The sequence below is a fragment of the Salmo salar genome, chromosome 13 (genome assembly GCF_965601325.2).
Source record: "Salmo salar chromosome 13, fSalSal1, whole genome shotgun sequence".
Taxonomy (NCBI): domain Eukaryota; kingdom Metazoa; phylum Chordata; class Actinopteri; order Salmoniformes; family Salmonidae; genus Salmo; species Salmo salar.
In genome coordinates, this window is record NC_138303.1 from 39,211,607 (window position 1) to 39,237,255 (window position 25,649).

Sequence of the window (25,649 nt, forward strand, 5' to 3'; positions counted from 1 at the left end):
TTGACTCAAATTATGTCAATTAGCCTATCAGAAGCTTCTAAAGCCATGACATCATTTTATGGAATTTTCCAAGCTGTTTAAAGGCACAGTCAATTTAGTCTATGTGAACTTCTGACCCACTGGAATTGTGATACAGTGAATTATAAGTGAAATAATCTGTAAACAATTCTTAGAAAAATTACTTGTGTCATGCACAAGGTAGATGTCCTAACCGACTTGCCAAAACTATAGTTTGTTAACAAGAAATTTGTGGAGTGGTTGAAAAACGAGTTTTAATTACTCCAACCTAAGTGTATGTAAACTTCCGACTTCAACTGTACATGTAGGTATGGTTAAAGTGACTATGCATACATGATAAACAGAGAGTAGCAGTAGCGTAAAAGAGGGGTTGGCGGGTGGTGAGTGGCAGGACACAATGCAGATTGTCCGGGTAGCCAATGTGCGGGGACACCGGTTAGTCGGGCTAATTGAGGTAGTATGTACATGAATGTAAAGTTAAAGTGGCTATGCATATATGATAAACAGAGAGTAGCAGAAGCGTAAAAGAGGGGTTACACATTGCAAATAGTCCGGGCAGCCATTTGATTAGCTGTTCAGGAGTCTTATGGCTTGGGGGTAAAAACTCTTGAGAAGCTTCTTGGTCCTAGACTTGGCACTCCGGTACCGCTTGCCATGCGGTAGTAGAGAGAACAAACTGGGGTGGCTGGGGTCTTTGATAATTATTAGGGCCTTCCTTTGACACCGCCTGGTGTAGAGGTCCTGGATGGCAGGCAGCTTAACCCCAGTGATGTGCTGGGCTGTACACACTACCCTCTGTAGTGCTTTGCGGTCGGAGGCAGAGCAGTTGCCGTACCAGGCAGTGATGCAACCAGTCAGGATGCTCTCGATGTTGCAGCTGTAGAACCTTTTGAGGATCTAAGGACCCATGCCAAATCATTTTAGTTTCCTGAAGGGGAATAGGCTTTGTCGTGCCCTCTTCACGACTGTCTTGATGTGTTCGGACCATTCTAGTTTGTTGGTGATATGGACACCAAGGAACTTGAAGCTCTCAACCTGCTCCACTACAGCCCCCGTCGATTAGAATGGGGGCGTGCTCGGTCCTCCTTTTCCTGTAGTCCACAATCATCTCCTAAGTCTTGGTTACGTTGAGGGAGAGGTTGTTATGCTGGCACCACCCGGCCAGATCTCTGATCTCCTCCCTATAGGCTCTCTCGTCGTTGTCGGTGGACTGCAAAAAAAATTAACATTTCCTCTCAATCCAAAATGTTGAATGCAATTATATTTTAACTTACTCTACCGGTTGTCTGTGTGGTTAGTCCTTATGTGGGTCAAAATTTGAAAAAAATTATCCACAGGAAAGTATTATTTACCCAAATTTTTAGAGCGCCGCTAGGTATATGGTTCTGTAGGCTTGTATTTTCAATCTCCTGATGCATTTACACGTGATGCACACTATGTAAACAATAGCTGACCCTCGTAATCAGCTAGAAGTGCTTGAGTCTTACTGAACATCATCTGTTCTGTGAAGTGTGATCGCTTATACAGTATAATAGCTCATCTGTGGTTTGGTTATGCTCAGATATTGTTTACATATTGTACAAGCTATGGCATAAGGTAACGATGAGCAGATAAGAGGCAATCTGTAATTTCGATTAAGACATTAATGAACAAGCTAGGACGGACTTTGTCAATATAACTATTTATTCAGCACTTCTGAAATGTACTGCGACAAAATTCAGAACATGGGCCGTTTTTACAGTACACCTGTACACCAAGTCAGAACCGCAAGATAAACAACGGGGGCATTTAAGCAGCTCTTACAGTATTCAGTGATTACATTTCTCTAAAACAGGCTATAGGCTACATGTGCACCACCAAGTCAGAACAGTAGGTGAAATTAAGAGGGGTAACGGGACCAAATTATTAGCGTGAAACACATGGGCTACTAACAGCTTACTACACAACATACACTTAGTAACTTTATTACTTTCTTAGCTACAGTATACATATCTCCCTGGCATGTTACATAATTTATGTAGCAGCATACAAGACATTTTTGGATGCACCTTGTTGTGCTGTGCTCACTTCCTTCCACACCACTCATTGTTGAATTTGCAATTACCAACTTGTTGTGTAATGTTTATGTCCAATGGTCGATGAGCACCGATACGTTTTATATATCATTTCTCTTCATTATTTATCTTCATATGACAGGGATTGAAAAGGATTTGCCAGTAGATTGTCGACTTAATTCATGATGATGACTGCTAGCTAAGATGTTAAAAGTATGATGTTGACATCAGTCCAATCAAAGCTACTGTACATTTAACGTGATTTGACGTCATTTTATCTGTGGCCAATGACCTTGAGCCTTTTTGGATGGGCACTTCTAATGTTTTTTTATTTATTTTTTATTTCACCTTTATTTAATCAGGTAGGCTAGTTGAGAACAAGTTCTCATTTACAACTGTGACCTGGCCAAGATAAAGCAAAGCAGTGCGACACAAACAACAACACAGAGTTACACATGGAATAAACAAACATATAGTCAATAACACAATAGAGAAAAAAAGTCTATATACAGTGTGTGCAAATGAGGTAAGATAAGGGAGGTAAGGCAATAAATAGGCCATAGAGGTGAAATAATTACAATTTAGCAATTAAACACTGGAGTGATAGATGTGCAGAAGATGAATGTGCAAGTAGAGATACTGGGGTGCAAAGGAGCAAAAAAAATTGAGATGAGGGGATGAGGATGAGGATGTGCTATTTACAGAAAGACTATGTAATGTAACTCTATGTCAGCAGCCAAAGGGCAAGAATGTTCGAGGTCTCCCCTTACACTTTGCGGTTATGTAGTGTCCCCATGAATGACAGAGCACTGAGCCAATCACGGCGCAACACTCCATATTTTCTGCTAGCTTTCCCCATCACCACAGAAAGCACTGAGCTAGGCTGAAACACCTGCATTTTGGAGCTACTTACTCAAGAAAACAAAAAAGAGACCATGTTTGTATGCGGATTTATTAACTCAATGATATATACTTTTTACATGGTTTGCAAACTGATATGTGACACGTATTAATGCCAAAATAACATGCAAAACAGGCAAGCCCACCCCGACCAAATATGTATTTTTTTTATTTATTTTTTTTTCAAAAAATGTGGGGCTCAAAACAGGTGGGGCTCTGCTTCTTTTACTTTTGGTTTTGTACACCATCTTCAATCAGCTGAAAACAATATTTTTGGTTATGGAAAATATATTTCACAGCAGTTTAGATGGTCGAATGATTTTTATACTATACTTCGAATTTTAGCAACCAGAAAATGGCGGAATGATTTCTGCATAGTGCATCTTCAATATCTTCAATACCACATGGAAAATTCAATAAATCAGATGTTTTATGTGAATAAAGACTTGCTAAAGTGCATCCTCTGTGACTTCTAGGTAGAGTTTAACCCACTTAAGAGCAACATTTCTTCTTTTTTTTTGCTTTGACTAAGTCATTTCTGAAGATTACTATTTCTTTCATGTGATTTAGTGATTCACATACTGTATGTCTGCCCTCATTTTAAGGTCAACCCTTTTATGTGAACTGAAGTCTCGTTTTAATGTGGAGAAACTAGTCCCTTCTTTTTGTTAACATCTAATAGTCAAACTATAGTGTAAAAGCAGGTAAACTGGTTTTACTCTTTTTTGGAAATGTTCTGGTGTTTTGTGGGGAAAACTAAGTGGGTCGGGTATAACACGTCAACCCTGTTAACCAGGCACAGTAGAAATGTTCTGGTGTTTTGTGGGGAAAACTAAGTGGGTCGGGTATAACACGTCAACCCTGTTAACCAGGCACAGTAGAAATGTTCTGGTGTTTTGTGGGGAAAACTAAGTGGGTCGGGTATAACACGTCAACCCTGTTAACCAGGCACAGTTGAAATGTTTTACCAATTTCATTATTTTGTGAAGCTTGTTTGCAATTGCCCCTCCCTGTTGCACACAACAAGCTTCCTTTCCCCCTGTCACAAGGGGATTTATGGCTGATTTAAGATGAAGTAGTCAACCCTCTTACGGTCAACTTTAATAGGCACTTAATATATTCCTTTTTTTAATTTAACCTCTTGAGATGGGAAAACATGTTTTTCATTAAGTTGAAGCTGTGCTCTTTATGACAGAATATTAAAGTTAGGTGAAATAAAAAATATATAAACTACGGTTCAAAAGTTTGGGGCCACTTAGAAATGTCCTTGTTTTTGAAAGAAAAATGATTTTTTTGTCCATTAAAATAACATAAAATTGATCAGAAATACAGTGTAGACATTGTTAATGTTGTAAATGACTATTGTAGCTGGATGCGGCTGATTTTTTATGGAATATCTACATAGGCGTACAGAGGCTCATTATCAGCAACTATCACTCCTGTGCTCCAATGGCACATTGTGATAGCTAATCCAAGTTTATGCTGGCCTTCTAGGCAGAGTTGTAAAGAAAAAGCCATATCTCAGACTGGCCAATAAAAAGAAAAGGACAAAGATGGGCAAAATAACACAGACACTGGACAGAGGAACTCTGCCTAGAAGGCCAGCATCCCATAGTCGCCTCTTCACTGTTGACGTTGAAACTGGTGTTTTGCAGGTACGATTTAATGAAGCTGCCAGTTGAGGACTTGTGAGGCGTCAGTTTCAAGAATAGACTGACGAGTTTCAGAAGAAAGTTCTTTGTTTCTGGCCATTTTGAGCCTGTAATCGAACCCACAAATGCTCATGCTCCAGATACTCAACTAGTCTAAAGAAGGCCAGTTTTATTGCTTCTTTAAATCAGGACAACAGTTTTCAGCTGTGCTAACATAATTAAAAAGGGTTTTCTAATGACCAATTAGCCTTTTAAAATTATAAACTTGGATTAGCTAACACAACGTGTCATTGGAAAACAGGAGTGATGGTTGCTGATAATGGGCCTCTGTACGCCTTTGTAGATATTCCATAAAAATCTGCCGTTTCCAGCTACAATAGTCATTTACAACATTAACAATGTCTACACTGTATTTCTGATTAATTTGATGTTATTTTAATGGACAAAAAATGTGCTTTTCTTTCAAAAGCAAGGGAATTTCTAAGTGACCCCAAACTTTTGAACGGTAGTGTATATATATCACTGAGTTATACTTCTCAAAAGACACCTAAATGGTGCAAAGACCCAGAACCATATACAGACCAGCGCTCTGAAAGTTGGGTTAATAAACACTTTCCTGCGGATATATGGTCTAAAGTTTCAACCCACATAATGACGAAATGAGCGGGCAACAGGTAGAGTAAGTTCAAATGACGTTTATTCAACATTCTGACTTGTAAAGGGACTGTTTGACCCTATATGTTAGACACGAGTGAGGAAGGAGACTTACACACTCCGATTCAAAAGGGGAAACCCTACCTGTAGAACTTACATCAGTGATGTGATTTCTGGTAGAGAGGCGACTGTTTGTTTGTTCGCTGTTCGTGACTTGATTTTAAATTTGCTACTAGATTCATTATTAAATAATCCTAGTTACATAGTTTGGTTACGCACTAGTTTTGATTATTTAACCATCATAAGTTATTCAAAGTTTAAGCTTTCAGGCTACTCTCGTTCCCGCATCCTGATCTACTTGTACTAGCCTAGCAGGAGCCTTCCCCCAAGAAGCTACAGCAGCACTCATCTGAGTCATCCAGCATAATGAAAGCTACAATTATACTGTAACTACATACAATATCATACTGCTTCACTAGCAAGTACAATATCCTTGTGTTTTTTTTAATTATAGGCCTGCCTATAGCCTATCTCTAGGCCACAGGAGGCTCTGTTTGGGTCTGCCATGTGGAGTTTTGTTCAAAGCGAAGATCTTCCAATATAGTTTGCTAAATAGTTCACTTCTCAAATGTATCTGTTTATTTCCTTCGCTTGTATTTGAGAGACAAAAAAAAAGTTTTGACATGGATGTTTTTCAATATCAATGCATACAAGACAGCCTGTTTTAGAAAGCCTATTTGACTCTTGGCTGAAGACGGAAAGACACTAAAGCATTGGCTCTAGAACATAACACACAGTCTTGATCATTCCTGGGCCAGGGTCCGGAAGGAGTCGGGCGGTGGGAAGACGGCAGTAACTGATGTTTTGTTTGAAACTGCTGGCGAGTCGGGTGAAGATGAAAGCGCAGAGAGTGAGGAGTGGTTTACAGTGGCGAAAAAGAAAGGAAACAAGAGAAGTTAAAGTTGTGGTGGAAAGCCCTAGACTCATTTTTAGTTGGAATGAGGGTTTTGGACCAATGTAACCTGGGATATCCGTTTGAAGTGTCGATAAATGTAATGGAAGCGTTGGGTGAAGTGAGGTCAATGGAAGTCACAAGAAGTGTGCTTATTTAGGTTTTTAGTGTGTCCGAAGAGCAGAAGTGCCTTAAGAAGATATATTTGTGGAATCTTTAATGTAGGATCTTCAAAGCTGTGCACCTATCAAGGGGGTTACCACTGGGGTGGAGCATAAAGTGTGTGCAGAGGTAGTACCTGAGGACATATGGACTTATGTAGAGTGGTTGGGGCACGTTGACTGACCTGTATGGTAGATGGAGTGAAGACATTCTATTTTTGTATGATGTCATCGCCCAATGGTTATTTGTTTCTATAGTTTACCACCCGTACAGTAGGTGCCGGCATGCATCTCCAATGAATATTTGTGGACTGCCATAATACCATACATTTTTTTCTGCATGTTGATGATTGATTTATGGTGATCAGTGTTGTAAAGTAACAAAATAAAAAATACTTTGAAGTACTACTTAAGTAGTTTTTTGGGGTATCTGTACTTTACTATTTATATTTTTGACTACTTTTATTTTTACTCCACTACATTCCTAAAGTAAATATGCACTTTTTACTCCCATACATTTTCCCTGATACCCAAAAGTACTCATTACATTTTGAATGCTTAGCAGGACAGGAAAATGGTCCAATTCACTCACTTACCAAGAGAACATGTGGTCACCCCTACTGCCTCTGATCTGGCAGACACACAAACACAAATGCTTTGTTTGTAGATGATGTCTGAGTGTTAGAATGTGCCCCTGGCTCTCTCTCTCTATATATGTTTTAACCTCTACGGGATCGGTGTCCCTATACCAGGACCGTTGAGCTAAAGTGCGCTAATGTGATTAGCATGACAGTTGTAAGTAACAGCAAACTTTCTAGGACATAGACATGTCTTACATGGACAGAAAGCTTACATTTTTGTTAATCTAACTGCACTGTCCAATTTACAGTAGCTATTACAGTGGAAAACTATCATGCTATTGTTTGAGGAGAGAGCACAACAACAAAAAACTGGTTTGATACATTCACCTCTGAAGGTAAATAATGTACTTACATTCAGTAATCTTGCTCTGATTTGTCATCCTGAGGGTCCAAGAGATAAAATGTAGCATAGTTTTGTCTGATAAAATCCATTTTTATATTCAAATGTAGGAACTGGGTCTACAGTTTGACCCCAGGGCTGTCTCTGGCTCCTCACCCACCCCGCCCGGCCATCTAGATCTGTGAAAGTTAGTGTATAAGCTAATGTTCTATCATGTATGACATTTCTGGGAGTGTGTAAACTAACATTTTGTATTACCATATCATTTTTGTATCTTCTCTATAGTTATGTACTTAAAACAGTAGCAATTGACCAATTCGGCACATTTGGGCAGACTTGACACAAAATATTGTCCAGTATTGCCATGCTTCACTGGATCAATCTGAAATTTTGCACACACACTGCTGAGGCCAAAATCGAATTTACGCCTAAACTGCAATATTATATGATGGCCTTTCTCTTGCATTTCAAAGATGATGAAAAAAATAGAAAAAGCATGTTTTTTTGTTTGTATCATCTTTTACCAGATCTAATGTGTTATATTATCCTACGTTAATTTCACATTTCCACAAACTTCAAAGTGTTTCTTTTAAATGGTATCAAGACTATGCTTAACCTTGCTTCAAGTCCTGAGCTACAGGCAGTTAGATTTGGGTATGTCATTTTAGGCGAAAATTGAAAGCAAGAAAATTGTGCTGTCTGGTTTGCTTAATATGAGGTATTTTAAATGATTTATAGAATTTCCTTTTACTTTTGATACTTACTTAGCAATGACATTTACTTTTGATACTTAAGTATATTTTAAACCAAATACTTTCAATTTTTCATCAAGTATATTTTCCCTGGTGATTTTTACTTTTACTTGAGTCATTTTCTATTAAGGTATCATTACTTTTACTCAAGTATGACAATTGGGTAGTTTTTCCACCACTATGTTTTTAGCCACATAGTTGTTGTATTTTTGGGTTCTTTTTACGTTTATCCCGCACACTAGGTGGCAGCAATATAACTTTGTGGATATAGTACGGTGTAAAACACTAACGAAGAAGATTAATCTTCCTGGGCCGGTAGGAGAAGTTGTTAATTTGTTGCCACTGTAGGCTACTGTTTTGTCGGTTGTGTGTAATTTACACAATTGTAGCGAGTGTTGTGTTCGCTCGATAACCAATTCGTTTGTATCAATTCGAGATGGTTCAGTCGATGTAGTTGAGATCAGTTGTTGTATAGTCAGTTCGGGTGATTTCAGGACAACAACATCCAGCCAGCCAGGACTGCTGTTGCGTAATCACTATACTATGTGAGCCGTGTTTGTCTAAATTTGTCAGGCTACGTTTATGCATTGTTATTGACCGTCTATATAGCAGCTTTCCCCCCAAAAAAATTCAATCTAGAATTATAGTTATATCCGTGTTAATGGGGAAGAGTAGAACATACATCAGCATAGGATATGCTACCTTTGGTATGCTGGTTGGATTTTCAGCATTTTTGGTCTGGAACATAGCATACAAACAACCATGGACGGCAGCAATGGGCGGATTGTCAGGTACAGTAACAACGTAGAATGACGGACATACCAGTGTGTCGTGAACAATATCAGCTTGAGCAACAATAGTGGACTCGGCGGTTCGCCTCCAAAATAAAAGTTCCCCATTTGAAATCAATTATGTATATATAAAAAAAAATCCTCTATTGCTGGTGCTTTGAAGCCACCGGTCGGCCATATTGCTAACCGAATCATCGTCCCTCTCCTAACACGAACGTAACCATTTTAAATGTCAACTTCAATGGGGTAGGGACGTCCCAATGATCGATGATAGCAAGGGCATTAGGAATAGTCCTCTGTAGGAATTAATGCAGTATTTCAATTGTTTCAAGGACAAAATTGCGTGTATTTAAGTATTTTTGTTATAGTAGTGTGGATAGTAACATTATTAATCTCTAAAATGTATAAATGTTTTTATACATTTTTTTATTATTATGTTTAACACACAGTATAATGTAAAATTATGTATTATGGTGTAATAAAATAAACATGGCAGAAACGAATGTAGACATTTGTAAATGTATTTCTATATCTTCTAAAATATTTTTTTACAACGTGGGGAGTGCCAAGATGGAGGAACAGTGGCTTCAACACAGTCATCTAGTGTATATATAAATCATTAATTGAAACTGAGGCAAATGGATAAAAATAGTGGAATGAGACACAATTGGATTAGATAATGCTAAACAATGTTGGAATGTTATAGATATTCAACAAAAGACAATTTGTTAATTTGAAAAAAATGTATCTGTTGAAATTGCACAGTGGATGTATTCGAGTTCCGAATTGCATTGGGCTACTTATGAATCCAGGGTCTATGGAATGGGCTATCAGCAGACTCTGTAAAACCCACAAATTACAAAAGTTACACAATAAGAGCTACGCTGCTAATATTTGTGTAAACTCTTCTGAATTGTAGTCTGCGGGTGTCACTGAGTAGGCTCATACCCCCATTTCATGGACCAAAGATAAGTAAGGTTGTACAGTGCATATAAGTATGCCCCAAATGCAAATACATCCACAGTACGATTTCAACTGATTTCTACCGTTATGTGTCAATTTAACTAATTATTGTCATTTGTTGAATTTATATAACAACATGCCAACATTGCTTAGCATTATCTTGTCCAATTGGGGTATGGTTCCACAATTTGTATCACTTCGCATGTTTCAATTGGGGACTTTCATTTTGAAGGTGAACCGCCAACTCCACTATTGTTGCTCATGCTAATGTTGTTCTCAACACACACAGCAGACTTGTAGGCCAAGATAAATGGGCATTTCACCATAATGTTGAATAACATTGTCAATGTACTCCACTACTATGTCAGTGCATGCAAATAACTCAGAGCCTGTTTGATATTTCTCATGGTTTCTGTGAAATGTTTTTGTGTAATACTGTGTTGTTATTGTAGCAAAAAAAAAGGCTAAACGATCGAGCCCAGGGATGGGAAACTGGCACAGGCCGTTGGATCAATAAAAACAGAAATATATTTGATTTATTTATCAGGAACTCCGTCGGTGTCTCAACTTACTGTTTTGAGTTAGAATGGTAGAATACAGAAGGTGCGGTGTCTAAATTTGGTTGTACATCAGCAGTTTCTCTCTTGTTAAGTAAGTCACTGATAGTTTGTCTCAACTTGTTATCATGGTCAAATTACCTGCCGGGGGGCCGCCATTGATTTTGTTATTCAGTCTAACTCAGATATAAAAACTGCAAACATTTCTCTTCAAAATGTTTAGAATTGCAGGAAATTAGCTGTAAAACAGCTAATGTACTTGTCCGCCCCATGGCAAAATATATAGTATTGCAGCAAACTCTTTAAAACTGCAACATTTTCCCTACACCCCATGTCAAAATGTGTAGAATTGCACAAAATTAACTCTAAAATGTATATATATTTTTTATCTCCGCTGTAAGAGGGGGGCCACTATAATGTTTTGCTCGCAATGCGGGTTGTAGATCGGCCCCTCATGATGAGTTCAGATTTTGTGTCCCCCATCAAAGTTGCCCATCCCTGATCTAGCCTAATGCCTTGATGAACTGAGACTATTACTCATAACTTAGGAATAAATGTGTAGAAGTGTGAATTGAATAGGCTGACTGTTTGCATCAGATTTAGCATCACCTTTAATTAGCGCAATGGCCCCTTACATCTGCTTCACCAAAGGCTTTTTCTGTGATGCTCCCTAACTAAGCACGCTGTCCCTATGTCCTAGTTCAGTCATGAGGTCTCACAGTATGCCAGCCTTTCTGGAGAGTATGATACGGTATTCCCCATGTTTCTGTCACCCAACAGGAGTGCTGGCGCTCTGGGCCCTTGTCACCCACATTATGTACCTGCAGGACTACTGGCGCACATGGCTGAAGGGACTCAAGTTCTTCATCTTCGTTGCGGGTTTCTTCTCCATCCTGGCTGTGGTGGCCTTCGCTACTTTCCTCACCCTTGCCATCACACAGAAGCAATGTTAGTCTTTCTCTCTCTCTGGCTCATATTCTCTTATCTGATATGTAACTATTGATTACAGATTTCGAAACCTATATATCATCTAGTAATTAAGTGTCGAGATATTCTGAAAAAGTTTGACAGATTGTATATTCTCTCCCGTCCTGCAGCTCCCACTGACCCGACGAGCCTGTACCTGTCCTGTGTCTGGAGCTTCCTCACTCTCAAATGGGCCTTCCTCCTAGCCCTGTACTCTCACAGGTACCGCCAGGAGTTTGCAGACATCAGTATCCTCAGTGACTTCTGATCACCATCCATTTTACCCACCATACACTGGGTAGGAGGTTTGGGGAACCAGCCAGCTGCAGAAGAGTTGGTCAAAAACGTGTTTCAACGAAAGAGAGCGCGGAGAAGCTGGAATGGCTGCATAAGAGTTCTTTGAACTTTTAATCAGCGTAGTTACACACTCCGGACAAGCCCTAAATTGTTGTCAACCCCTAAATTGTTGTCAACCCCCACTACTATACATACAGTAACAGCTCATTTGTTTTGTTGGAGTGAGTAGCCATATAGTCACTTGGAAAAACTCCTTCTGATGGGGATCTACTGCTTATCTGTAATGGCAGGTAGCAGTGGCTTATGTTTCTAAGCAAGGATTTGCACAAGGCTATTTGTAGAGTGGCTTTGGGATCAAGACTAGGTCATGTAGACTGTGGGGGTTTGTCTCTGAGGATTTGGGTCAAAGCTTTCCAAAAGGACACTGTTTTTAAGAATTGTATTTTAAGTTTCAGGTTGAAATGTGTTGATCCAATGTCACATCTAATGAGTAAGTGTCAAATACACCCATGGAAAAAGGTTGTCACTGTGTTATGCGATCTCTCTGCTCTTTCTCTTTCCGCCACTAGGGAGAGCAGGATTATTTAGCCTGTCATTGCTATCGCTGTCTGGATGCTCTTTTAGTTAACAACACACACATATTTGATGTGATGCATAATAATGCACTTTCAATTGTTATTCATTTCATTGGATTTGTTCTTCCAATGCTGTCGTCTGCTTTTAAAGAGGAAATGCCAGAGGATGAGGATAGATATGACACAAACTAATACACAGGTGTATGGAACTCCTGATTTGATGAGGTTTCTTTTTCTCTGTTTCTATCTTCCTAAGTTTTCTTCCTTATATTCATGTTGATCAGCACACTTTTTGGCTTTGTTTTTATCATATTAAATATCTAATGTATTTAAACAGAATTTCCACCTTTATACAAGTTGGTCTTGATTCTTAACCTGGCTCTATTTGTATAGAAATGTCTGCAAATGGGTGAACGGTGTGTTTTTGTATGAGATAAAGGCTGTTCGTGAGAGGGAGAGATATTTTAAATAAACAATTGGTTCGTTTTGCATGGTAAGAGTTTTTTTTAGTTTTTATTCACAAGATGTATTTTGGTTGTACATTGTCTGTTAATAAATGTTGAGATGTGATTGTATAATATTATTATTTAGACAGATCATAATAATTTCCATAATCATATTGCACTTCTACCATTAACTATTCCAACCAAACATGATGCCTTTCCCTCTAAAGGAAGCTAGACCATGGTTTCCCGTCTGTGGCTCCTCCCATGGAGAAGGTGTCAGCACAGTTCCAGTATAAAACAAATAATTAATCTTTTCTGGGGTGTGAAAACTCAAACCAGTGCCATCCCATGGTTCACTCTGACAGTACGGTACAGTGCGGCATACTTGCTTTGTTTTTGATTTGTTGGTCACTTTACTCTGCCTTGTGTTAGACTGAAATGTGTTTAGTATGTTGCAGATCACCTTATGTCAAATGTAAGACACTTGGTGGTCTATTGTCTTACTGTAGGCTTTCTGATAGATTTGCATTCTGACTCTGGCACACATGCAAGACATGATCTTTCTGATCTCAAAATATAGTTTTTTATCTCTATTCTTTTGACTTGCATTACTGAAAAATCGAATCTTAATTGTCAGTCATTTTTTAATATATTTAATTTTGAACATGCAACCCATTCTTCCAGTTCAGTATTATTTCAGTATAACCATGGTCTTTGTAGTGTGAGAGGGGCTGATGTGTGACTGACCACGTGCCTTTAGTTTGGAAGATTGGTTATCTAGCTCTGTTCAGACAGAATGGCACTGGACCTGCCTACCTCTCTCAAGGTTAGATTAGGAACCCAGCAGAACGTGAGGGGTTTATACTCAGGAAATAAGGGTGTTTCATTCAACCTTACTTGTTTCTAACCACCGCCTATGTATTATAGTTGCTTGATATTCATAGACCTTCCTAGTATATGGATGCCACCTCAAACGATGCTGTGTGAGTGTCCGTTGAGTAGCCAGGGAAGAGTAGCAGTCAGTTTCTCCTATCTTGCCAACTCTTAATGGAATTGTCACACCAAAGTCATGTTTATCTTGACAATAACAGCCATGGAGTTGGCAAGAGCTCAAACAGATCTGGACCAGACTAACCTTTAAGTAATGTTATGTCATTTTATCAATGCAATGTAATCTCTCATTCACACCTCAGTGCAGCTGCATGGATACTAGCGTCAATTCTTGGCCTGCCTAACTATCCTCTGATTGGCTGAAGCCATGCAACAAGAGCGCCCACGCTATGTGATCAACAGGCTAGCCTACTCCCTCCCAGACTTTGATGGGGAGTTTGACAAGAAGAAACGGGCCTTCCCCATAGGAGAGAAAGTGAAGAAATGCTTCAGGTACAGTGTTTACATTCTACTGACTATCAAAAGCCCACAACTGTTTATCTCCTTTCATGAGTCAATTAAGCTCATCTAACAAGACTTTAGTACTTTCATTACGACATCTACATTTTAAACCAGATTGTTCCGCTTGAGAGAACTGAGCTAGTACTATACCAAATAAAGAGGATGAGGCCATAGGGAGACTGTTCTAACCAGCCTTGCATGCTGATGCACGTTATTAGGTGCTCTGGGTCTCGACTCAAGTCCCTGCTGTTCAGACACCTGCCTATCCTGAGCTGGCTGCCCAAGTACAAGGTGAAGGAGAACCTGCTGTGTGATGTCATTAGCGGGGTCAGCGCAGGCACCATTCAGGTTCCTCAGGGTTTGTCAGTTTCCTCCTTCTGGTGTCTCATCATTTGAGCTGTTGTCCTGCTATATATTATCTTATACGGAAGCAGAATAGTTTCCTAATGATGTTTTTAACATTACAATTTATTATCAAGATTTTATGATTAATTCAATTCATGAGTCATGCTCTGTACAGGTATGGCGTTTGCTCTGCTGGCTAACCTGCCGCCTGTCAATGGCCTCTACTCCTCCTTCTTTCCTCTCATCCCCTACTTCTTCATGGGCACTGCTCACCAAATGGTCCCAGGTACTGTAAATCTACTGTAAATCTGCATGTTAAAGGATAATTGAAGACTTTAGATGAAAGACTAGATCTCCTTAAAGTGTGATGTGATTGAGTGATCTCTATGTCCAGGTACTTTTGCTGTGCTCAGTATCATGGTGGGAATGGTGTGTTTGAGTCTGGCCCCTGAGTCTGACTTCAGCCACTTCAATGCCACCCTCAATGCTACAGTAGTGGATGAGGACAGGATGAACGAGGTTCGACTGGGCATCTCTGGAACACTGGCCTGTCTCACTGCCATCATCCAGGTATTGCCTGAGGGCCACATAGAGGCTTAGTTCATCATTGTACAGTGTTAATACAATATGTTACCTTAGTGTGGTATCGTGAAAATAACACTGTCTTAATAATTGTAAGTGACCAAGGACACAAATTCTATCTGAGCAGATGGGCCTGGGCCTAATGCAGTTTGGCTTCGTGGCCATCTACTTGTCTGAGTCGTTCGTCAGGGGCTTCATGACGGCTGCAGGACTGCAGATCCTCATCTCTGTGCTGAAGTACATCTTTGGTATTAAAGTACCTCCCTACAGTGGACCACTTGCCACCATATATGTAAGTCTCCTATATGCATGCAGAACTACATTACTACTTACACTAACCATGATGCACCTCTCTATAATTTCTAAAAGTTGCCAAAATTATGTCCCTTTTTGTCCCAGACTCTAAAAGATATTTTTTATGGCCTGCCTGACACCAACATAGCCTCGCTGGTCTTTGCTCTGGTCAGTAGTGTTGTACTCATAACAGTGAAGGAGCTGAGTGCACACTACCGTCACAAACTGCCTTTCCCCATCCCCATGGAGATCATTGTTGTGAGTAATCGAGGAGACTCGTCTGTTCCTCTTATGCTATGCTATGCTCTGGAGTTGTAAGACCAATATAAATGGTTAAACCAGAACTTCCATTTGCACAGGTGGTAGTGGCCACAGCCATATCAGGTCCCCTGGACCTGCCTAAGAAGTATCACATGGACATAGTGGGAGAAATTCCCCTAGGGTAAGGGACACAGAATATTACCAGAAAAGTTTACTGTTATGGTTTGCTATTATGGCTGTTTTACAGTCTATCCTTATGCAGTAGATTCTGTGGTCCCAACCTCTTCTTCTAGATTTCCTGCTCCAATCCTCCCAACTGTGATTCAGTGGGATGACATGCTGAGCACAGCCTTCTCCCTGGCTATCGTGGGCTATGTGATCAACCTGGCTATGGGCAGGACACTGGCAGCAAAGCATGGCTACGATGTGGATCCCAATCAGGTACGAATACGGGACAAGCATGTCTTCGTCTTTTTTTCATATGAGATGGAAAACCCATTTTGTGCAATTTTTTTTAATGCAATGCCATCAAATCCCTGTCTAAGCTGTCTGACTATAGTCTCCATTAGTCATCATAGTGTACTATAAACACTGATAGGAGTGTGCGTTTCTGTGCAGGAGATGTTGGCTCTGGGCTGCAGTAACTTCTTGGGGTCTTTCTTCAAGATCCATGTGATCTGCTGTGCTCTGTCTGTCACCTTGGCGGTAGACAATGCTGGGGGAACATCACAGGTCAGACACAGGGAGCAGTGAGGCAGGACCACGTGGAAACTTTGCACGGCACTAGACAACACAGTATTCATTGAACATACCTCTTACTTTTATGCTTAACAGTTCACTTAATAATCGTTCACTTGTTAATTTACTTTCTGGTTGACTGACTAACATAATGTACCAAGTTTCATAAGAGCTCTGTTCAGTACACAACGGTTAGTTTGTCATTTTGTCGTCATGTCTCAATAATTAATCTCTCCTCTACTTTCCTCTTCACAGTTTGCCAGTCTGTGTGTGATGCTGGTGGTCATGGTCACCATGTTGGCCTTGGGGGCTTTCCTCAAACCACTACCAAAGGTGAGGACCTTTATTTCAGTGCATTCAAAAAAAGATAAGAACAGTGACGTACAGCAGGTGTTCTCAACCTTTTCCATGCCGGGGCCCACTGAAGCGCTTTCAAATCAGGGACCCCCTGAAGGCTCTCTGAGGCCTCCCAGGCATCCTAGACCCCTGGTTGAGAATCACTGACGTACAGTAACACTGAAGGTAGAAAATCAAAAGAAGTCTTTGTTTCATCTTATATCATACATGTTCATGATCTACAAATAACATGTTGAAGGTAGTGAATGTTAATCACCATTTATTCCTGCAGTCTGTGCTGGGAGCCCTGATAGCTATCAACCTGAAGAACACTCTGCTGCAACTCTCTGACCCATATTACCTCTGGAAGAAGAGCAAACTGGACTGTGTGAGTCAAATAACCCACACATTAAGTGTTAGCTCTGACGACGATACTCAAACACTGTCAAATCTACTGCTCTAATGATCCTGTATCTTGTCCAGTGTGTGTGGGTTGTGTCATTTTTAGCCACCTTCTTCCTGAGTTTGCCTTATGGAGTTGCCATTGGAGTCAGCTTCTCCATCCTCGTGGTTGTTTTCCAGACCCAGTTGTAAGTAAAACAACATTGATTGCGCAATAAATGTCACAAACTGGAACATTTGCTATAGTCATCTGTTTTAGAATGGTAAAAAATATATATTATACATTCTTTTTTTGTTCTTCACAGTCGAAATGGTTCAGAGATGGCTCAGATCATGGACACAGATCTCTACAAAAATCCCAAGATTTACAGCAAGGTAGTAAAACATCGTATTCACCATTTACTTTGGATTTATGTTTGTGTCTTCTTTCATAGCAAGGTTTTATGAATGTGAATCTATCCAATGGAATGCAGACATTTTTATTTTATTTCTATAGGTGAAATGTGTAGAGGGGGTGAAAATAGTGAACTACTGCTCCCCTCTCTATTTTGCCAATGCAGAGATATTCAGACAAAAAGTCATCAAAAAGGTACATTAATGACTAAAGGATGGCCATATCCCTCTCTCTACCATGCAAAGTCAATTATGTTTAGACTCATTTCCCATCTGGTGTGTTTGTGCGTAGACTGGATTGGACCCAAGTAAACTTCTCTTAGCCAGGAAGAAGTTTCTGAAGAAGCAGCAGAAGGAGTTAGAAGGGCAAAACAAGAAGACCAAGAAGAAGAAGCCCTGCTCTTTGGGAACCATGAAGTCTCAGGTGAGAGGTCAGAGGTCAAGGGGAATTCATGCATTAAAATGGACAAAGTCACTTTAAACTAGCTACCTTAAGTTGACTATTTTGTGGTTATGTCCTCCCCCATGTCTAGACCATATCACAGATAGAGCTTCAGAATGACTTTGACGACAGCAATCCTTACCCGCCACCATCACCCGTCAGCTATGTCAACTTCCACTGTAGTGACATTGAGCTGGGTGAGCAGCCTCCTGACCCAGAACAACCAAGTTCCTCCCCTGTTACCCTGGACTCTCAACCCAGGCCCTTCCACACCCTCATCCTGGACATGGCAGGGGTCTGCTTCATAGACCTCATGGGAATCAAAGTACTCATCAAGGTCAGACAGCTAGCCATTTGGTTTTTGTTTGCTTTCCCTTTATTTGGATCCCCATTAGCTGAAGCCATTTGTTTGATATTTTGCTAGCTGCAGTATATGAATAATGAGATGATGGGTGATACTACTGTATCCCATTTTATTTCATTTTTTAACAAGTCTGAAAGTGCAGGATGCATTTGAACATTTACAGTGATATGCACTGCAGCTCTCATAGAATTTGTTGAGACTTGATGTGTGCTGTTATGCGTTTGCTGTTCACAGATGAACTCAAGCTATGAGATGCTGGGGATCAAGCTTTACTTGGCCAATGTTCAAGGTAAGATCTAGTTTTCATGAAGTAGCTAGGTGACTTTCAATTGTAGTCATGGGAACAGAATCTTACTTGCAGGAGCAAAAGCTGAGTCACTGTGTGGAAACTAAGGACACATAAAAGATTACATAGAACACAGTTAATGGTTAAAATTCAATCTCAGCATGACCATAATAGGGTCTAGAATTTTCAATTTCCTTCTCCTTCTCACTTTTTCCTATTGAGATAAAGAGGTGATTCATCAAAGGGAATAGTGCAGGTTGGCATTCAATTTACCATTCATTTACAAAGTGTTCTCTGTTCTTCTGCTGAATCACATATGCAATGACTTGGGCTTCCTGATCCAAAAGAATGTTTAAGGTCATTTGAGTTCCATAACGTTGGGTGGAAAACTCAGTCCCTTAACACAAAAGCCCATGTCTGTCACATTACTTTCACAGAAAAATCCTAGTATCATAGAGGGCATGCAACGTCCCTAAGCTCCCTAGTTTTTCTCCTTGTATTACTTTGTTGGTTTCTGGTGTGTGTGTTTACAGCACAGGTGTACGAGGAGCTGGAGGGAGGTGGGGTGTTTGAGGAGGGCAATATCGCCCAAGGTCACCTCTTCCTCTCTGTCCATGACGCCATCCTCTGTGCCCAACAGAGGTCAAGAAACACCGAAAACTCTGAAAAGGCAGGTCCCACTTAATCCTACACCTTATCAGTATGACCATGAAACACTTCACAGATCCTCATTGAGTAATGACAAAGTAAATCAAGAGGCAGGGGATTATTCTATGTAAATCATCTACACGCAGTACACATTAACTATGTATTGTCTGCAATCTGACAAAGATGGAACACTTCCTTCTGAGTTATCCAATCAATAGGAAAAAATCCAGCTCAAACACTTCACAGAACTTCTGTGATTACATAAGTAAGATTACAAAATATATAAGGAAGAGATAGGTAGATTCCGTTCTTACGTCTGATGGGGAGAAGGGGACATTTGGAGCAGTGTGATAAGTTAGGGTGGGAATTTTCTTAGCTGTGTCCCTGGTACTCACCCGGCACATTAACTTGCTTCCTTTCTACTCAACCTCCACCATCTTATCTGGGGCAGTTAGTGTAAACAGGTAAATCACACAACACAAGTCCAGGGAAACTTGGCACCACTACCTATAACATTTACTTCTCAACTTCACTTTGAATCCTGTTGTCGCCAGAGGTCATGAGAAAGACAAGTCGTCTGTCTGTTTCTCCTTTATTTTCTCTCCCATTACCTTTATGGCATCCGGGAACTACAATGACCATGATTATCACTTGTTCAGATGATGTTACAGACACAGCAGTTGAGTTCAAGAGAGCAATACAATTATAAAATAAATGTGTAGATGATAACGTACTATATGTGTGTGTAGTCCTGAGTTAGCTAGGTGTTAAGGAGAGGCTCCCTGACTGAAGTGTGTCTCTCTGTGGGGTTGCAGACAGAGAAAGAGAGGAAGGAGCTGGTCTTCAATATTCAGGAGGATGAGGAGAGGGATCTGGAGCAGGTACACTGACTAAATTAACTATTTATCACTGTTGTGGATAATCTATCTTGATGAAGCAAATTGTAAAACAGATGGTTACCGTTTACTAATCGTTAGGTTACCTATCAACCCACAGTCATTCTGAATCATCCTTTTCTCTCCACAGGAACTGTTTTGAACATGGGATTTTTACTACTGAATGTATGGAGAATGTATGAAATGAATGAAGATCGAGGAAAATGTTCATTTAGGTTGATAATAAACAAAACAAAAAAGTGTTGTCTAAACAGTCAATTTCTGTATCTCAATGATTGTGTATTGTACAAATAGTTATTAGATTATCTCAAAATCATGATAATAAACATGTGATAGTCTATACTGTAAAATATCTGTAGTGACTGAACAACTGGTCTCACTATTCAGGTTTCCATCCAACCTTTTTATGTGAGTAAAGTGCATGTCAGATAAAAACATGTCATCATAGGCCCAATGGAAACTTTCCAATGTCGACAAAACAAAATACTCTAGACAAGGTGGTATATTAATTATGCAAAAAATGTTGGTGGAAATGCTTTTATGCCAAAATGTTTATATAATAACCATCATATGGAAGTAAACTTGGGAGTCACGCGATGACATGTGTGGTCCTCCCACTATGACTTGTCTGGAAAGCAAGCAGTGAATTAGGCTACAGATGAAATAAGTTATGAACTTCACAAGGTGGGGAAAGTGCAAGGTGATGAGCTTGATGCTTCTTTCCAATAAATATTGAGGGTCTTATTCTGGTGACATGATTGATGCTTGGCTGCTGTTTGACAAATAAAAATAATCTTGCTCTTTTGCCAATAATAATCTCATCATGTAGGCCCCTCATACTCAATTCTGGACCTCGAAGCCAGTTCCACTGTGTTTTTTCATTGTTCCATTCTAATCAGGGACTGATTTAGACCTGGGACACCAGGTGGGTGGAATTAATTATCAGATAGAACAGATAACCAGTAGGCTCCGGACCTCATAGTGTAAGGCTTGAATGCCCCTGGTAAATCCTAAGGAAACAAAATACATAATTAAATACCTAAATACTACATCCGCTGAAGATTTCCACAGCAGTTTACTTAATTCTGTCTCTTCAACCCCATTACTTCTTAAAATCTAATAACAATCCCTTTCCCTCCCATATTTCTGGCACTGAAATAGAACATGTTCCACTGTCTCCATCTCCTCCTGACAATGATCACACCTAACTGTTGCACCTTTCATGACACTAGCATCTTATCCAATCAAATTCGTTTCACCTGTAATCTTTTCTCCGTTTTTGTAGTTCTCTAAATATACAGGCGTATTTGTATACTATTGGGAAAGGTGACTATGATGGCCAAATTGGCCATGTCCTCACCTCAATAGCTAGGTTTCCATTCAATTGGCGACAGATTTTCATACCAATCTAAAAAAATATGTTTCCATCAAATTTACTTGTGCAGATAAAAGTATTTGCGTGATGACATAGTGCACATATAAATACCGTTTGCAGTTACATTCCCATGTAGGCTACGGAATAAAAAATAAAAGTAAAATGGGTATCCATCGCATTTTCAACTCTACTGATGTTTTTCTCACAAAATAAAGTTGCGTTATAGCGAGTGTACCCACTCTGGTATTGATACGTGCGCTCTAGCAAGCAGTACTCTGATTGCGGGCTTTTAGCTGGAGCGCAGTATAGCCTACTGACCGTGACTGTCTCTGGTCCACACTCCAGGCCAGTTGGTGGCGGTAATGCACCTTAAAGTTGGTTGCAACTAACATATAAAGTCCACAGAAGAAGAAGGTGCGACGGTTTGAAGAAGCGGTTGGACAATAGGCTTATGCTGTGATTATTAGGAATAGCACAGCGTAGTTGTTTCTCCTTGAGGTGTATATGTAGTAATGTTTTTCCTAATTTGAAGTGAGACCTTCTCCGGTGTTATCCAGACACGGGAGGACAGGTGTGTTAAGTCGCACGCAAATAAACAGCAATACTGTCGATATCTAGGCTAATTAGGTTACCTGTGGAATGTTAGTTTTTCTCTTGATTTGAACAAAATACTACAATATAGACTGATCAACATGAACTTACTTAAAATATACACATTTGAGCTAACAAATTCCTTTATAGTTCAGATAGCCTGTTACATTTTTTTTGCAACATGTTTATACATTTTATTAAATTGTATGCACATAACGGGTGGTTGTCAACATGGACCAATCTCCCTCTTGTGGAATATGATGTAACACAACACTGAAACATAATCAAATGTTTGAAACGAACCTTTATTGAATGAATAATATTCAATTACTGAATGTGTTGCTAAAGCATACAATGTAAAATCAAATTACACCTATCGTATTGTACAGTTGTGGTGTTTTCCTGCTCTATTTTAAAAGTTGTAAAATATAGATCAGTCTGACAAAACAGAATGTGGTCTTTCTTGGCACAGCTTTTCAAAAACAATCTGAGCGATCATTTTCCTAGATCCTACTTTCCTGCCCAGTCAGATGTAAGTTTCTACCTGGATGTCAGCACAACATGAATGTGGCAGCAGGTAAGGAACATTGTAGACTTATTCAAATGTAATCTCCTTGGTATAAATGGTAGCCTTGCCTTTACATTAGATATTGTACTGTAGAGAGGATAGTAGTTGGACATTACTGAAATATTGCTCTCTTCCATTTAGTTTTTGTTTGGTTCAGCCTGGTGGTCACTAAAGCCGTTTGTACTCGGGAAGAGTACCGTCTGGTGTGCTATGTGAACAGCAGGACCCAGCACCATCCTGACATGCTTACCTTCAGCCTGGACATGGCTGACCCATTCCTCTGCACTCATATCATCATGGCCTACATGGACCTGGACCAGGACTATCACATCACACCCTTCACACAGGAGGATAAGACCCTCTGCAACTCCCTCAACATGCTCAAAGAGGGGTGTGTGTGTGTGTGTATCAGGGTTTTACTACCACAACCATCAGGTTGTATAATTCCATCTCTTCTCCCTCCACCAGGAACCCAGATCTGAAAACTCTGCTTGCTGTTGGGGGAAGGAACTCTACTGACACCAGGTCAGTACCCCACTCACACTTAATTAAAGTAATAATTGTAAGTGCTTTTGGAATTGAAAAGTTTTCACCCAAGCAGTAACGTCCAACCATCCCTCCACCATAGGCTCCTAAAGATGTCCTCTAACAACACCAGGAGGAAGACGTTTGTCCAGTCTGTTCTGAAACACCTGAGGCAGGAGGGCTTTGATGGACTGGATGTGGTGTGGCAACCTCCCTCTGCTTCTAATGTAGCTCAGGGGGGAAAAAATATATTCACTAATCTGCTCAAGGTAAGAGCTGAGATGACTTCTTCATGTTTGCATTTTCATTTGATGTTGTCAAAGTGAGAAGTGTGTGTGTGTGTGTGTGTGTGTGTGTGTGCGAACGTAGGAGCTGCGTGGAGGAATTCAGGAGGAGGCTCGTGTCTCAGGGATTGAGGCCCTGCTCCTCTCCACAGCAGTGTCAGGCCTGGAAGACTATGCCAGAGAGGCCTACAATGCACATTCCTTCCCCCAGTGAGTCCACACACAGTACCCTGGAGTATGGGACTATGGTGGAGAAAGACACTCACCTCTCACAGTTTTAGATTGACGTCTGATACAGTAAATGGGACATTACGAACGGCATAATCATGTAACATTTTCATTCATTGAAGTACTTGTTGATAGACCATACCACATATTATTTTACAGCTATTTCATGTAATTAAACATTTTCTTAAAGTAATCCTGACCTTTGACCCTCTAGGTATGTTGACTTCATCTCCTTGGTGACGTCTGACCTCCACGGGCCACTGGAGGGAATGTTGGGTCACATCAGTCCATTGTTCAGCCGGAAACATCCAGCTATGGACACACCTCAGAGAGAAGTACTCACTACTGTTCAGTACAAATGAATTACTTCATCATTGTATTCCTGATGGCCAGAGCTGGTTGAAATGACTTGGACACCAAGTGTGTTTCTGCTGGTTTTACTTGTCATGATTTCCAAAGAACGTGTTATGTTTGTTAGTCTCTTCTATTGAACCTTTATGCAGTACTGTTTTACCAGAACCAAGTGCAGTACTGGCTCTCTCAGGGAGTGGATTCCCAGAAGCTGACTCTGGGGTTCCCTGCCTACTCACCTGTACCCCGAATCCTGGGGAACGAGATAAATTATGACAAGGAAGATACAGAGCTACAAGAGGACGCAGCGGAATATACTGAGACTGATACTACTGTACGTGTTATGGCCTACCATGAGGTAAATAGCATACCTAGTGCAATAGGAACCCTGTTATGGTTCAAGTGTCAATAAAGTTTGTTCCAACTTTGCTGACATTTCTGACAGGTTCTGTCTCTATGCTACACTATAGGTGTGTCAGTACCTCAAAAGTGGGGCGGTGGTGAAATTTGATAAGAGCAAGAAGCTGATACAGACACATGAATACGATCACTGGCTGAACTTTGAATATATACATATCCTGAGGGAGAAGGTAAATGTTTACATCAATACAGCATCTGTGCAACACATTTCCTATCTTTATAGATCAAGCAAGCCGATACAGTTGCATTACATTGTTACTTTATTTGACAGGGACAATGCACATTAATCAACCCATTTTGTAATTATGCCAGGTTTAGCCAGCCGACTAACTTTGATCCAATAACTATCATAGCTATGTGTAAAACTCCTTCCTGCTCCTCTGCAGATGAGAGCGCTGCAGCGTCAGGAGCTGGGTGGAGCCATGGTGTGGTCTCTGGATCTGGATGACTTCACGGGGACGCTGTGTTGCAAAGGTCGCTTCCCGTTCACCAGACTGCTCAAAGCGTCGCTTCTCAGGGATAAGGGGCCACGACATCATAAACGACACCACCGCTCACGCCACCGTCATCACCATCGCCATCCACATCGTCATGGTGGTTTCCTTTCCCATGACAGCCATCGCACTGGTTACCATGTCCATTGTCACCGTCACCTTGACCGCCACAACACTTACTCACACAGTGGAGTGTGACTGTAACGTAACTCACTACACTGGCAAGACTCAACATACCATCCCTGGGGCCTCAGGTAGCCTAGTGGTTAGAGTGTTGGACTAGTAACCGAAAGGATGCAAGATCGAATCCCCGAGCCGACAAGGTAAAAATCTGTCGTTCTGCCCCTGAACAAGGCAGTTAACCCACTGTTCCTAGGCCGTCATTGAAAATAATAATTTGTTCTTAACTGACTTTCCTAGTTGAATAAAGATGAAATGTAAAAAATAATAATAAATCCCTGCAAGAAGATATTAGCATAGTTGTTTTATATGGTAGATCAGGTCGGACTGTTTGTTGGCTCTGTGAGTGATTTCTGTCATGGTATAGTAGAGATGAGGCTTTAGATTTAGCTTCATAACTTGCACTCTGGCCTCTATGGTGGAATACCATAGAGTTCCAAATGTTACTGCTTTACAAATAATAAAATGAATGGCTCCGTTTCCATGGCCTAATATAAAGTGTTGATATGCCATTAAATGACAGATCGGTTTCAGG

At 40.3% G+C, this 25,649-nt stretch overlaps 3 protein-coding genes across 5 annotated transcripts; all 3 read left to right on the forward strand.

The window, feature by feature from the left end:
* The first annotated feature begins 8,406 nt into the window (after positions 1-8,406).
* Positions 8,407-12,843, forward strand: slc48a1a (solute carrier family 48 member 1a). The gene is made up of 3 exons (XM_014136148.3): positions 8,407-8,915; positions 11,216-11,383; positions 11,533-12,843. The coding sequence occupies exons 1-3, from the start codon at positions 8,786-8,788 to the stop codon at positions 11,667-11,669; spliced, it is 435 nt and encodes a 144-aa protein (XP_013991623.1). The 5' UTR covers positions 8,407-8,785; the 3' UTR covers positions 11,670-12,843.
* Positions 12,844-13,064: 221 nt separating this feature from the next.
* On the forward strand, positions 13,065-20,356 carry LOC106567160 (solute carrier family 26 member 9). Of its 2 annotated transcripts, XM_082960066.1 has the most exons (21): positions 13,065-13,083; positions 13,913-14,102; positions 14,330-14,469; positions 14,632-14,742; positions 14,851-15,026; positions 15,166-15,330; positions 15,438-15,590; positions 15,692-15,774; positions 15,887-16,034; positions 16,212-16,325; positions 16,587-16,664; positions 16,960-17,055; positions 17,151-17,257; positions 17,375-17,444; positions 17,566-17,658; positions 17,755-17,886; positions 17,996-18,241; positions 18,503-18,557; positions 19,088-19,228; positions 20,022-20,083; positions 20,229-20,356. In XM_082960066.1, exons 2-21 carry the CDS (start codon positions 13,978-13,980, stop codon positions 20,238-20,240), a joined length of 2,307 nt encoding a protein of 768 aa, XP_082816192.1. In that variant the 5' UTR covers positions 13,065-13,083; positions 13,913-13,977; the 3' UTR covers positions 20,241-20,356. The 2 variants fall into 2 exon arrangements, with proteins under 2 accessions (XP_082816192.1, XP_082816191.1); XM_082960065.1 differs by lacking the exon at positions 13,065-13,083 and having other exon boundaries at positions 13,122-14,102.
* Positions 20,357-21,209: 853 nt separating this feature from the next.
* LOC106567333 (chitinase-3-like protein 1) lies at positions 21,210-25,647 on the forward strand. 2 transcript variants are annotated; one of them, XM_082960067.1, is made up of 9 exons: positions 21,210-22,044; positions 22,537-22,641; positions 22,774-23,023; positions 23,101-23,157; positions 23,261-23,426; positions 23,527-23,651; positions 23,884-24,378; positions 24,491-24,610; positions 24,827-25,647. In XM_082960067.1, exons 2-7 carry the CDS (start codon positions 22,626-22,628, stop codon positions 24,029-24,031), a joined length of 762 nt encoding a protein of 253 aa, XP_082816193.1. In that variant the 5' UTR covers positions 21,210-22,044; positions 22,537-22,625; the 3' UTR covers positions 24,032-24,378; positions 24,491-24,610; positions 24,827-25,647. The 2 variants fall into 2 exon arrangements, with proteins under 2 accessions (XP_082816193.1, XP_082816194.1); XM_082960068.1 differs by having other exon boundaries at positions 22,572-22,641.
* The last annotated feature ends 2 nt before the right edge of the window (positions 25,648-25,649 follow it).

Coding starts and splice junctions, on each gene's coding strand:
- slc48a1a (XM_014136148.3), top strand. CDS start 8,786: ATGGGGAAGAGTAGAACATACATCAGCATAGGATATGCTACCTTTGGT. Junction 8,916..11,215: donor AGCAATGGGCGGATTGTCAG/GTACAGTAACAA, acceptor GTCACCCAACAG/GAGTGCTGGCGCTCTGGGCC. Junction 11,384..11,532: donor TGCCATCACACAGAAGCAAT/GTTAGTCTTTCT, acceptor CCCGTCCTGCAG/CTCCCACTGACCCGACGAGC.
- LOC106567160 (XM_082960066.1), top strand. CDS start 13,978: ATGCAACAAGAGCGCCCACGCTATGTGATCAACAGGCTAGCCTACTCC. Junction 15,027..15,165: donor GTCTCACTGCCATCATCCAG/GTATTGCCTGAG, acceptor CTATCTGAGCAG/ATGGGCCTGGGCCTAATGCA. Junction 16,035..16,211: donor ACGATGTGGATCCCAATCAG/GTACGAATACGG, acceptor GTTTCTGTGCAG/GAGATGTTGGCTCTGGGCTG.
- LOC106567333 (XM_082960067.1), top strand. Junction 23,024..23,100: donor CTCAACATGCTCAAAGAGGG/GTGTGTGTGTGT, acceptor TCCCTCCACCAG/GAACCCAGATCTGAAAACTC. Junction 23,652..23,883: donor AATGCACATTCCTTCCCCCA/GTGAGTCCACAC, acceptor TTGACCCTCTAG/GTATGTTGACTTCATCTCCT.